The 14,202-nt window shown below is 44.4% G+C and overlaps 1 protein-coding gene across 7 annotated transcripts in view; it reads right to left on the reverse strand.

The window, feature by feature from the left end:
- Window positions 1-4,222: 4,222 nt before the first annotated feature.
- FREM1 (FRAS1 related extracellular matrix 1) overlaps window positions 4,223-14,202 on the reverse strand; it is a 108,494-nt gene continuing 98,514 nt past the window's right edge. For 2 of the 7 annotated variants that reach the window (XM_084834532.1, XM_084834529.1), the window contains 6 exons: window positions 14,003-14,050; window positions 11,945-12,100; window positions 11,122-11,250; window positions 9,392-9,507; window positions 8,395-8,480; window positions 4,223-7,682 (listed from right to left, as the gene is read on the reverse strand). In XM_084834532.1, the coding sequence (XP_084690658.1) occupies window positions 7,483-7,682; window positions 8,395-8,480; window positions 9,392-9,507; window positions 11,122-11,250; window positions 11,945-12,100; window positions 14,003-14,050 (735 nt within the window). In that variant the 3' untranslated portion in view covers window positions 4,223-7,482. The remainder of the gene's footprint in view (window positions 7,683-8,394; window positions 8,481-9,391; window positions 9,508-11,121; window positions 11,251-11,944; window positions 12,101-14,002; window positions 14,051-14,202) is intronic. The other 5 variants (XR_014787802.1, XR_014787801.1, XM_084834530.1 and 2 more) reach the window with 4 other exon arrangements.

Here is a 14,202-nt window from a genome sequence, read left to right on the forward strand (position 1 = left end):
TTTCAAACTCCCTAACCCAAACCAGTGTTTGGGTCCAACAGGACACACCAGAAAGACAATACATGGGTGAGGGACATATTTGACAGGGATCCAGGTATGATAAAATATACTGGTGTTACATTATAGATTTAGAATATTTATTTATTTAAGGCATTTTTGTCCTGCTTCTCAGCCAAAATAGGCTCCCAGAGTGGCTTACAATCAATCCACAAAAAAGACAGTCTATGCCTTCAGGCTTACAATCTAAAAAAGATACAGCACACAAGGAAAGGGGGATGGGGAGGGAAGAGGAAAAAATGAAGCAGACCTTCAGCAGGGCTGGTGGCATGGCCCGGCTTCCCCTCTCATCTCTGCGGCGTGGAGGGCAGTTTAACGGGAGCAGGCCCCAATGTTTCCTTTGCCTGTTCCTGCTTCCTTCCTTTTCGTAATTATTGCAGATTTCTTGCATGCAGATACAGCCATCCCCACATCAAAACCTTGTCTCTTATCTCAAAACACCTTGGACACTTTAAATGTGGTATATAACTTATGCTGTTGTTGTTATTAAACATTAAATGCACAGGGATCCTAGCTAATTATCCACAATTCATCTCGATATTCCAGACCCACATAAAGCCAACTGTAGGAGACAGGTGGCATGCTGTCGTCAAGGCCATCATAGGCCTCATGTGGCATCTGGACCAGCTCTTGAGTATGAATGTCCTAAACAGTCAAATTACAGCTGATGCATAACATTTTGAATTCATACAGTGGTGACCTTTTTAAAAAAAAAATGCAGCTTGAAGCATAATAAGAACATAAGAAGAGCCATACTGGATCAGACCAAGGGTCTATCCAGTCCAGCATTTTGTTCACACAGTGGCCAACCAGCTGCCCATGGGAAACCCACAAGCAGGGCATGAGTGCACCAGCACCCTCCTGCCCATGTTCCCCAGCAACTGGCATACATAGGCATACTGCCTTTAATACTGGAGGTAGCATAGAGCCATCAGGACTAGTAGCCATTGGTAGCCTTCTCCTGCAGGAATTTGTCTAGCCCCTTTTGAAAGCTATCCAAATTGGTGGCCATCTCTACATCTTGTGGTAGCGAATTCCATAACAGAAATATATTAATTCATTAAAGGTGCAATCCTAGAGCCGCTAGACAGCCATGGGATTTCTCTGTTTATGGGAACCGACCTTGGAGCCAGCGCTCTGAGGCTGGTTCCCAGAAAACCACTTCCCCTCTCCCGCCCCCACCACCTCGTAAGAGGTGCAGTTCGTCCCTGGCTCCATGCTCCTAAGAGCAGCACGGAGCAGGGGGGAAAGAGGGCATTCCTGGGGGCGGGGCAGGGACAGTGGAAGCATCATGTGCTATCCAGCCCCCCCCCCCGGCTCTGCCCCGCCCCAGCTAGACATCTGAAATCAGCTATCTAGCCACTAATGCAGGGCGGCCGGAGCCCAGAGGAAAAGATCTCCTCAGCACTCCACCAGCCCTGCACTGGATAGTTGGTCGCCTCTGAGTTCAGAGGCAGCCAACTATCCCCATTGGAGGATCGCGCCCTTCATAAGATAGCTATAGTGAGCCTATATTTCTGGGAAATTGGTGCTCTGGTTGTTAGAGCTCTTATAGACCTTTGTAGTTGGAATGGGTCTTGGGGGGTCATCTAGTCTAACTCCCTGCTCAGTGCAGCAAGCTTCAGAGGAGAAGAACCACCAGCCCTTCCCTAACCTGGCACCCTCCAGATGTTTTGGACTACAACTCCCAGGATTCCTGACCATTGGCCATGCTGGCTGGGGCTGATGGGAGTTGCACCCCCCCAAACATCTGGAGGGCTCCAAGTTGTGGTCAGCTGATCTAGAGTCCCATTCAGTTTTAGAATGGGTGGCTGAAATCAGTGGGAAAAGTTTAGCCCTAGTTCATACAGGCCCCCAGAGTGTAGGCATTCTGTGCTGTCTGGCCTGGGAGCTGTTCTCAGGCTTCTTTGCATCCTGCCACTGCTGCCATATCATGCATGACCCAAGGCAGATCATGGATGACCCAAGGCATGTGCCCTTTTGGCTTGGGTCACCCTTGACATCTGACATGCAGTGGGGCAGGATGCTCAACTCGCGCTGCAGCACAAGTTGCTTCCATGTAATGATCTACTTACTGGATGTCACAGCTTTTACCAGGTGGATGGGTTCTTTCATATTCCCTCTTACTTTTCTAAGGTGTAGCAATAATGAATCGTTTAACACATTTAATGGGACGGCCAGCCACATACTAGTATTCCCTTTCAAACATGCATTTGAGATTGTAAATGGCAGGGTTATGCACATAACTATATCTGACACATATTGTCCTTAGGGCATATGGACTCTTTACACTCCTCTATTTCCTCCTTAAAGGTAAAAATATTGGGAACTGCCTGACTGCAGATGATTTTTCAAGACAAAACCCACAATAATCTGAGCCTCCTATCTTTTGATTTGCAATAGCAGTCCCCAGGAGTTTGGGGCAGATATCTTTTCATGTTAACGTTACACCCATTCAACCCCATATAGTTTCTTCTTGATTTACAGTGCCATTGGGAGAGCTATATTGGCCAACAAGCTACTAGCTGATTCACACATAACTTCTTTGGTCATAAGTCAAGATTTGATCAGTTCATGCACCATGTGTGTGAATGGCAGACGGGATACCTCTTTGGCTTCCCCAAAATTGGGAGCTGGGACAACAAAATTGCAAGGAGAACCCAGAAGCAATTAAAGGTAACAGATTCCAGCAGAGTTGCCACGTTAATCTAACAGAAACAACCAAGAGTCCTGTGTCACCATCATGATTACATTTTATTGAGGCATGAAGATTTTATGGAATAAAGCTCACTGTGACAAATGCACAAAGTGTTATCCCCCATTGGCATGCACACTTACACACACACAAATACAAGTACACACACGTGCATATGGTTACAGAGAAAAAATGTTTGTGAATACTGGGACTAAAGGCCATCATCAAGGCTAGTTGGGAATGCAGAAACTATTGCATAGTTTAAGGAGCCACTTCCACCACACTGCCAGCTTGCATCCTGGGGTTTGTAGCCTGGCTAATACTGTGTTTGCTTGAATGTCTGAAAGCATTCCTTCAGTCGAACTGGACTGTGGATTGGCATGAATGAACAGGATTAATTGTGGGGCATGTTGGGCAGGGAGACTTGAAGGGGGAAATGAAAAACAAGCAGAATGCCTGGAAACTGCAAATGGTATCATGACTACACAAACAGCTGTTTACACAGAGATTGCAAATTGAATGAGTCAAGGTAATGAGTTGCAGATGTGCCTAAAATCATCTTGATTCAGAAGCATGTTCAGTGTTTCGTTTCCAGTGTGTTATTGGTGATACTACATTTTCGTTATTAAAGTGTATTTTTAGCCCTGTAGAATTCCTTGAACATTCTCTTTCCCATTAAATTTGTCAAAATTGTGCTCCCTTTTAGATTTATTGCCCAGAATTCTGCTATGTATAAAACAATCAAACTGTTTGCCAGCTGGCAACTTTATAGATGTAATATATAGGGCGGCGGGTGCAGGGGAACGGACACTGTACCTCATATTTTCAGAAGGAACGAGAATAAGCAATCCTAAACGTATTTTCTTGGAAGGAAACTGAGGGCCAAACTAGATGTGATGTTTGCCAATATAGTTTGCACTTGTGTGGCTGAATTTCTTCAACAAATAACCAGCATGTGGTGGTGGGGAGAGTCAAATTGGGCCATGGCATGAGGGCAGAGAAACTTTAACCCTTTGCCACCTCTTCGGCCCTGATCAAAATCACACATACTGGGGCCTTCTGTGTGCAGAAGCAAAAATTTAAGCAAAAATACACAGATGAAGTCTGAGAGACTCTTTAGAGTCCTGGTCCAAAAGCAATATCCTTACTGGACCAGCAACACAGAAGACTGCTGTTTTGATGTGCCAGATAAGGAGGCATTTCCGGGATGGTGGTTTTAGGGTGGAACTATATGTTGATACTTAGCCCATAGGGCTGAGATCCCCCACTGTTGTGTCTCCACTGCAGAGTGGTAGGGGAGGGGGGCAATTTGCAGTGGTAAAGTGATGGTGGGGAGGCGCACCCTCTCCTCAGTGCAGCTGCTTTCCCCCCTCAACATGGCATCTGGAAAAAGCAGCTGGGGGCTTGTAGCTGTGTTTTCCGTAGGCTTCAATGGACTCTTTATCAAAACAGCATTGACTCTGGAATGTTGAAGGATTATATCAATACTATTTTATTAATTATACATGTATGTATGTATGCATGCATCTATTACAGTAGGTAACAGCACATATAGCATGCTGTTTAAATTAGGGCACAATCCTATGCATGTCTAGAAAGAAAAAAGTCCTATAACCCCCAGCATGGCTGGCTGGGAAATGCTGGGAGTTGTAGGACTTTTTTCTGTCTAAACATGCATGGGATTGCACCCTTAGCTTCTTTTAAATTTAAATAAAACCAAACCAGTGTTGATAAGCATATCATTTTCTGTAGCAGTCAGAAAAGAATGTACACCTTTCAACAACAACAATGCAAACAACCATCTCATTTTAATTTCCCTTAAAAAAGAAATTGTGTACACAGTTGATGAATAAGAGCCTATATTTATAAAACATATCACATATTTATCAATATCAATATTAAAAATGGAGTTTCTGAGAAAATCATATTATTTTTCCAGTGGGCAATTTGCAGTCCTTTTGTGACTGACACAGTAGGGTATATTAAGGTCTTGCTGACAAATTAAGACGTATATTGTGGCTTTATCACTTTTTGTTCTTTTAAACTTCTTTCCCCCTTTCACTGTTCATCACAACATTTACACATCTCCAGGCTTTCATAATGAACCCAAACAAATCACCTTTTTACTACTGCACATTGGCCCTCTTCAGGAATTAAATTTTAAAGTGTGTGGGAGACAGAGGTATGCACTCCATTCCCACCCACCCTGTGTTGATGGGGAAGGTCCAAAGAGAAATTGTACCATGTTCAGCTGGATGTCGTTCCAGTGTGCCACAGAATCATAATCACAATCTGATTATGTAGAGTTCCTGATTGCAGAAAGGACTGTAACGGTGTAACCACATTCAGCAGAATGCAGTTACAATCTCACTGCAGACCTTCTCCATCAACACAGGGAGGTTGTTGTGACAGAGGTGAAGAACATGTTCCCGTCTCCCTTACACACTTTAAAACCTGAATGTACAACTCATTGACCTTGTTCATATGCCACAGCAGCAATTCCTGGGCTGTTTAACCAAGGAATTGCTGGGGATGACTGAAGCGATGAGTGTGCTGCCTCCTGTGTGCTTGCTGCTTCTGCTTTTCATGCCCGGGAACTCTAGGTTGGTTATAGGCTAAACAATTGAAAGTTCACTCAACAGTGGCCCATGGTTTGCTGTTGGGTTAACTCTGTGTTGTTTAACCCATAAACAACCCAGAGTTTCTGGGTTCGCACATCAAGAAACAACCCAGGAACAGGGTATTCCTGGGTTAATTAAAAGCAGAAACCACTTTGCTCATCCGCACAATGCCTAGATTTAACAGCCTAGGAATTGCTGCCATGATGTGCGAACCAGATTGTTGCCAGTTGATGGGTGCTAAAATTTCCTTGCCACAATAGATGATATAGATGACCATGAAAGCGCTGCTCACCTGGGATACCTCGGTTACCTGCGAGGACTTGGTATACATTCTGTATCCTAGAGCTTTTCTACACAAGGCTGTAATTTCTGTATCTACTTTTGGTTTTGTTGCAGAATTGAGATCTGAACTCTACCCAAAGAGCTTGTCCTTTCCACTACATAACCTCTAGATGGCTCTTTACTATAGCGGAATATCGCAGTTACACGAGTAGAAAAATACCTTTCCTTTTGCTTTCAGAAATAATACCCATTTTCCACGCACGCTCTAAAAAAAGGCCAGGAAACTGCTCTTAAAAAACAGAAGTGAAACTGAAGGATCATGACGTCATCTAAAGAACCATAAACAACCATGAATAAAGAATCACAAGGGCACAATGAATACCTCATGTGGAAAAGCTTTTAGAGAGGGTGAGTGTTCTCACTGGGTGTTGTCCTCCAAATTCCACCTTCCATATAGCAGTAGAAGTTCTTATGGGGTTAGTTCTAATTATTCCCTGCTGCTGTCCATACTGTGGGAACATTGTGGGGAGAGGGAAAATGTAGCGCATGTTTTCTGAGAATTGGGCTTCCCTGGCCCATACTGAAAATGTAACATGCCCAAGGTTATTAAGACAGGGATGCACAACCTGCCCCTGCCCACTGCTGTAAAATTCTCCCCTGCTAATTTCCCCACCACCTGCACTCTCTACGCTGTTTCCTAGAGATCTTCATACAGATCACTCTTTTTTAACCGCTGCTAACAGCAAAGAAAGAGCAATTTATATCAGGATCATGGGATGTATGTGTGTGTACATACATACACGTGGGTATATGTGTGTGTGCATGTGCATGTATACACAGTGTGGCCCCCAACCCACAAGCCAGCTTCACACGTGGCTGTTGGGATTGAAATGGATGGGCACCCTTGTATTAAGGCAAAGGGAAAGAGTGAGAAAGAGCACAAGTGAAGAATGGCTAAGGCAGAATTGTAACATGCAAACCAGGTTTAGGGTTTATTAGTGGTAATAGTATATCATGGAGAAATAGCATATGTTTATATAATTCTGCTAGGATTCCTTAATGCTGAAATCAACTGGCATTGGTGGCCAGAACTGACTTATAATGATCTTTGGAGCTTACAATTGGAGTTCTGTCCATATTCCATTTGAAATAAGTATTTAAAAGTTCACAGAAGCATTACATCTTCAGGGCCAACGTGAAGCAATCACTGTAGGTAGCAGTTTCAACAGAAGGCGCCATTTTACCGCTTCCATTCTCCATCTGTGTGTGTCGTGAAGGGGCAGGGGCATCATTTTGACTTCCTTTCTTTTTTTCCCCCTTAAAATTCAGAAATATCTGTAGCCAGCATCATGTGTCTTTACAAGCTTTGAACAACAGGATGTTGCTCTGTTTCCATTTTACAACTAAAGAACTGCCATCTCGTGGGGGATGGAATGTCCTGTCTAGGAAAGTTTGGGGTAAGGTTGCATACAGCACAATGTCTACATCCACCTCAGAGGTCTTCTCCACTCACCTCCCTGGTTGGTTCACATTTTGTATCTCTTGAAAGAGGCATGATAGAAAGGGACTCTAGGGCAAACATAGTTGGTTCTTCCCTCATACCCAATACACCCCCAATCGCTGGAGAGAGAGATGATGATGGTGAGTGGGTGCGTGGTGTTGAAGTTTCATCCATCACATTTGAATCCCCTCTCCCCCGTATAAATCCTATTGCAAATAGGCCACCTGATTCCCCATTTTGAGCCCTTCCATCACCCTTGGCTGCAAATAAATATGTTTTATTATACACAAATAAGGCCAGGCATGTATCAGAACGTCAGGGTTTTTTTACGGTTTCCTAGAGCATATATAGTTGTGTCGTTTGCCTTTCCTGCAATCCTTTCGTTGCCATTTCCCCCGCTGCTGTACTAAAATACAGTTCCTTCCTTTCTTTGAAAGACGAGGTGGTCCTTTTCTCCAGTTTGTGAAGGCAACACGTTCTCCATCATTCCATTCTAATTGGCCTGGATTTCTTTGATCATTCAAGCCTATAATTAATTAAAATGGACAAGTTGGTAGACACAGAACAAGTGACAAAGTGTTCCAACCCACCTCTCTCAAACATAATTATCTTCATCTCTTTAACCTGTGCTTATTTCCCTTAGCAATAGTTACTTTGGATGGATGGATGGATGGATGGATGGATGGATGGATGGACGGACGGACGGACCAGACTCCATACCCAAGGAAGAACTTTTAGTTTGGGGGCGATTAATTTTGAAAGTTTAAACCCTGCTGGCATTTAGACTAGGAAAAATGTTTTAAGAGTGGATTTAGTACCTGCAGCAGGGAACTGCAGCAACTGGCTGCAGCCATTGACCCTTGGACAGTGCCCTGATGCCATCTGGTTAAAAGCTGCTCTTCACAAGATCCAATATGAAGGGGAGCCATGAGCTCTTAGGGCAGGAAGGAAAAGATCCAGAAGAATGGGACTGGCTGGGATTGCAGCCAAGCCAACAAATTGCTCCAAGGACAGAGCTGATGGGTTTGGGAGCTCCATGCCAAAAACCTGAGAGACCAGGAATTCGCCTTCCATGGAAGACGGGCTAAGAGGTTTTAAGTGTGGAAATGTTTAAAAATAGCAGTATTTCAAAATCACCATCTTAAAGAACATGGGAAAACACTTCATCTTTGTTGCTACATTATTTGGAGGGAAATGCAAGCCACAGGCATAAGGACGACATTCTGGTTCATACGTACCTATCCAAAAAGGCCTCCTTCCACCAAAGTCCCACAGCCATTGCATGTGTGCTCTGGAAGCCACACTTACTAAACTGCCACGGCACCTGGGCTCAAGAGATTTTTTTTTAGGGTTAGAAGTAATATCTCTCCTCTGGATCAAGGTGCAATGTGTGCACTAACTATGGTATGAAAACCTTATGACATGAACAGTGGATGTCAGAATTGGGAGTCGCTGAGAGAGCAATCCTATGGTCCCTGGAGAGTGTCCCAGGGACCATAGGACTTTTCGTATCCCTCCTCCCAAAGCCATAGGCACTGCTATAACTTCGGGAGGGGGACTCCAAAATCTGATCCCTCCCGCTGCCGTGGAAAGAATTGTCGCGCCTGCTTTCCAAGGTCACACCAAGCAGCCTTGGAGGATCTCATAGAGATCTGAAAGGGGGTGTTCCAGTGGGCGGGGAGAGGAGGGGAGAGGAGAGGCTGGGTTATGAAGAATCCTGTGGCTTCTCCAGCCCCAGCCCCAGCCCCAGCCCTGCCAACATGCCTGCTCTGGATGCACTCAGAGGCCCACCTAGAGGAAAAAGGAATGGGAAGATGGAGAGGCAAAAATCACCTCCGTTGCTCCTCTCGCCTTGCTGGCAGCAGCCTGGCAGGGCACTGGATTCTTGGAAAACTCCCAGTTCAGAGTCTTCCATCTAACAGGGGCATAACCCATAGGATTGTGCCCTAAAACACCTTTTAGGAAGCTACTTGGAAGGCTATTTCTAAGGCATCTCTGCATGCCTATTTCTAGATATAGAGAGACACACACACAGCAAGCCATGACACACAGTATGTCTGATAGTTCTTAACTACTACAGTGGCTTCAATCCAACACCACAAGCAGTAAGATATTTGTGAAATCCCACCCTTTAAAAATAGATCCAACTTTGGCTTTCACTTTTATTTCTGTAAAACACTGGAGTAGCTGAAACAGTAGCTGAGTGTAGGGATATGCAAATATAGAGTTTCTCACTGTTTCCTGCAAGCCTGGGCAGCTGAAGTCCATTTGGCTTTTGGATCAGTGATCAGGACATAGCAGCTTCCATCATGATGGCTCCATCCAGGAGGACAGGTTTTCATATTAGCATCCTGGAATTAAAGAAGTTCACTTCAGAATGATTTGCTAAACTATTTCCATCTTCAGAAAGCGATTGGCGCAACTCAGCATTGGGCTTGGGAAATGGAGCTATTTTCCAGAATTCAGAAAATAGCTTGTTTTTTTTCCTGATCTGAGTTCTAAAAATTTTGACCCCACTGCAGTCCCAATGGCATCAGGACCTCAACAGGAGCCCAAAGACAGGTTCAGCCCTGACATCCCCACATTCATGTCCCATCAGCCCCTGGTGTCCTGCCCCACTGCCCACTTTCCTTCTAGGGACTCTAGGAAACATAGTTTTCTGAGGGCATCCGAGTCCTTAGTATGGAAATCAGCATACTTAGCAGCATCCTAGGTGCAAGTATCCCTGGGATATGTATCTGTTATCCACACTAAAAGGTGCCCTGGGAAAATTACATTTCCCTTGATCCCTGCCAGCTGGGATGCTGCTGTTGCAAGAAGGGGGGCCATGCTGAAGAAGAACTTGATTCTTAGTTCAGGCAAGCATGATGAGCTGGATGTTTGTATTCTGAACCAGGTGAATATAAGCTTCAGCAATATCATTATTAAATGTGTGACTTCAGTTTCCTTATAAACCTCTCAAGAATTAAAATGACAAATGGTTTCTGTAAGAAATCTGTATGTACTGCCAAAAATGTATGTATTATTTTCAGTTTGAATTCCAGCATTTAGCCATAGGCTGCTGGTTCCTAGACCAAAGAATCATTGCCTTAATTTTCTACCCCCATGTAAAGATTAGTCATTTTCAACCTTTTCAGACACACAACCCACCTTTAACACCAACTTGCGACATGGATAAGCTTTCAGTTTTCTGCCACACATGTCCCTCTCCCTCCTTCCCTTCTCCCCCCACTTCTCTTAAAAAATGTTAAAACAAAAAGAAAAATGCTTCTGCTGGTATGACTCAGTTGCAGATCATGACCCAGCAGCTGACAACCCATGTTATAGATCAGGGCTGAGAGCTTGGACCATAGTCGGCCCTCACACTGATTTTCCTCAGCAACCCAGTGGTCAGTGCCAGAGCAACACAGTGGGACAGATGGACAGGGCTGGCCCAAGGTCTTTTTCTGCCTGAAGTAAAGGACAAGATGGAACCCACACCCCTGTTCCACATACGAAAGCTGATCAGACTGGCAGTGATGATGTCCACTAGCAGTGGCACAGCATTCTCCTGAGAGCAGCAGGCTCGCTTAGGAGGCTCACGGTAGGCCTACCGGCCCACGTAACTCTGTCCTCCAACACTTCACATCTACTCCCAGCCCCCCAGCATCTGCCACCAGAGGAGGCTGCCTCACTTTGTCTAGTGATAGGACTCACACTGCAGATGGACAACTGAACCATAAGCGTGGCTGGCTGAGGAATGCTGGGAGTTGTAGGACTTCTTCCTGCCTAAACATGCGTAAGATGGTGCCTTAAATCAGTTTATACATCCCAGCATTCCATCCACTTCTACAATACAGCTATATCTTGGGTAAAAGCTGGCTAGTTTAAGACAAGTGTAAAATTAGAGTTTTCTTCCTGCAATTTTTTCCCCAATGCATGAATTTTTCAGAACACCCACCCTCACAAGAAGAATGGATTGGTACCTTATTTGTGTGGTTCCATAATGTCCAAGAAATTCCATCACACTGAAACATCTGCTGGGTGTGCCCTTCAAAATGCAAGAGACCCTTCAGGTCTGGTGTGCATCTGTTTGGAAAGGAAAAGCTCTGAACCTGGAAAAGAACAGAATATTTGCAATGAGAGACAAAGCAGAGACAATGTCTACCGTATAAACCACTGTTTCAATGCAGTCTCTTGAATTTGTAATGCCAATGTTTTCTCTCTCTCTCTCTCTCTCTCTCTCTCTCTGTTTTAATTCTGAGTACAGATTTTGGGTGATGGATGCTTGACCAAAAACAGCATCACTGAATAAATCCATGAAGATGTGTTTTTGCAAGTTGTTCAGAAATGACCTTCAGGAGCAATATTTCCCACAACTTTACTTCTTTTACTGTTTATTATCAGATGAGCAATTTGTTCTCATATACTGTATATGTATAGCGTGTGTGTATCGATGTCGAAGGGTGCCTTAAGTAGTTGGCCCAGTTCGCCAGCATGCTGGTTCACGTGGGTCAAGTGCTCCTGCTTGGCTCCTCCTGCAAGTGGAAGCAGCTAAACCAGCCAGAGACACTCCATCCCTGTGCTGTTTAGCTTGATGCCTGAACTCAGGACTTTGGTTTTCTCTCCCACAACAAGCCAGAACTGGAACCCAGATTAAACCCTGGAAGCAAGCAGAAGCAACCGAGCCATAAGCACTAAAAAACCCAAGGTTGCTGTGACATGTGAATCTTAATTGTTTTTTAAAACATTTCCAAAATATAGCACATATGGCAGCATTAACAAACAGGGAATAAAAAATTTTTATACCAGAATGCTGGAGTCTGCTTGCGGAACTTCCGTTTTCTTGGGAGGAACCACATTTTTCTTTGGTTGTCTTTGGTTAATTACTGAGACAGTTGCCACCTTGGTTTTGCCAGACAATGGATCGTCATTGTCCACTCTTAGCACAGCCATCCCATGGTACTTGATAAACAACAACAACAACAACAACTAAATGGAGAGAAAGGATAACCCCTCAACAGATAACTCCAAAGGTGTTTTAGTCACAGAATTTTTTAAAAAGAGAGTTTTGGCTCTCTTAAAATTTTGAACAAAGGCTCAAAATACTTGTGACGGCACCTGGCCCACGTTGGGCTGCCTCTACTCATATATAGAGTGGTGCGATCCAATTTTAAGAGCAAAAGGGGAATGAAAGCAGGAGTTGCTAAACCTTCCCCTATGCTCAGCTTCCCTCTCTGTGGTCCATCCTGACATCACTTTCCCCCAACTGGATGGACTTCTGATACTGACCTGGGGCCTGTCTTCATGGGATTTTGCTGCAAATTGGGAGCATTTCGAGGTCACTTGGGGCACATGACATTGTGGTCACCCTGGAGATTTCCGCTGGAAAAGCTGGATTTTTTAAGGCTACTTTTAGTCCATCTTATTTATTTAGTTTGGCTCCCCTGTGCTTCAGGTGCTGGGTGCCTCGAGCCTTCAGCATGATAGCCCTGGTTCACATGATCACTGCAGCCCACTGTGGGCTGTGGCATCCACGGGTACCAGATTGGTGATCCAAGCACCCACCACAGCTTCTTGTTACGTGTGAACCCAGGAAGGATAGGTTGTTGGGGTGGTTGACAAACTAGCCAGAACCCATAGGCTGTTTTAGGGTTGTAGGTGGCTTGTCAGCCACCCCAACAACCCACCCTCTCCAGGCTCACATGTAATGAGAAGCTATGGCAATATTTCAAAATGGCCACCACTACTGAAACAAGAAGCCCCACAGGGAAATTCACCTATGGTGGCTACTCATTACATGCAAACCGGGCCATTGTAATCTGGTTGGGAGAAAAGTATCTAGGGGTTTGTGAGTGGGAAGAGAGAAGGGGGCAGGGAGAGCATACCCATATTCATCTTGCCTATATTATTATTATTATTATTATTATTATTATATTTATACCTCGCCTTTATCCCAGTACTGGGACACAAGGCGGCTTACAAAAATTAAAACATATACAATTAAAACATATGAAAATATACAAAAGTTAAAATATAATTAAACAATACAATTAAAATTATATTAAAACATTAAAACAGCATTTTAAAACAGCATTTTAACAGCTTACTCCCAGGTTCCAACTATGTCCCAAAGGCCTGCCGGAACAAGGAAGTTTTAGCCTGCCTCCGGAAACACATCAAGGAGGGAGCCATCCGAGCCTCCCGGGGAAGGGCGTTCCACAGCTGTGGGGCAACCACTGAGAAGGTCCTCTCCCGGGTTCCCACCAAACGTGCCTGTGATAATGGTGGGACTGAGAGAAGGGCCTCCCCAGAAGATCTCAGGACACGGGCAGGTTCATAAGGGAGGATACGGTCTTTCAGATAACCTGGACCGGAGCCATATAGGGCTTTATAGGTCATAGCCAGCACTTTGAATTGTGCCCGGAAACAGACTGGAAGCCAGTGAAGCTGTTTTAACAAGGGAGTTGTATGCTCCCTGTAGCCAGCCCCAGTCAACAGTCTGGCAGCAGCTCTTTGAACCAACTGCAGTTTCCCACATAGAACGCGTTGCAGTAATCCAAATGGGATGTAACTAAGGCACGTGTCACCTATAGGTCCCCTTTGCTCTTAAAACCAGACCTGCAATTCTCACTTCTACCCTGTTTCATATCAAATTGTTGGCAGAGCCTGTTTAAACAGACTGGTGTGCCACCATCATGTCTAGCATGAACATAAAAGTAAAGGGGGATGAGAGACTGAGAGAGAGAGTTTTAACTGGAAAAACACAGTCAACCTTGCTAATCAAATTGTATATATAGTAAAGAGATAACACAATACATCTCAAACAACAGAAATGTGTAAGTAGATACTCAGTAATGTTCTTACTTTAAAAAACACACCAGTGCCATTTCTAAACATGGAAGAAGGGCGGACCTGAAAGGAAAAAAGTGAAATGTCGACAGCATGTCTCAATAAGAGAAGCAAAAGATGATATTTGTACTTTAGTGAGGTGGCGGCAGTGGAGGTGACAACCTGGGTGCCGTTAACTCTTTTAGTCTGATCGGAGTTTATCCACCTACATAATG

Source organism: Heloderma suspectum, chromosome 2, assembly GCF_057233095.1.
Source record: "Heloderma suspectum isolate Gila_16-S chromosome 2, 16-S_ref, whole genome shotgun sequence".
In the NCBI taxonomy this organism is placed as follows: Eukaryota; Metazoa; Chordata; class Lepidosauria; order Squamata; family Helodermatidae; genus Heloderma; species Heloderma suspectum.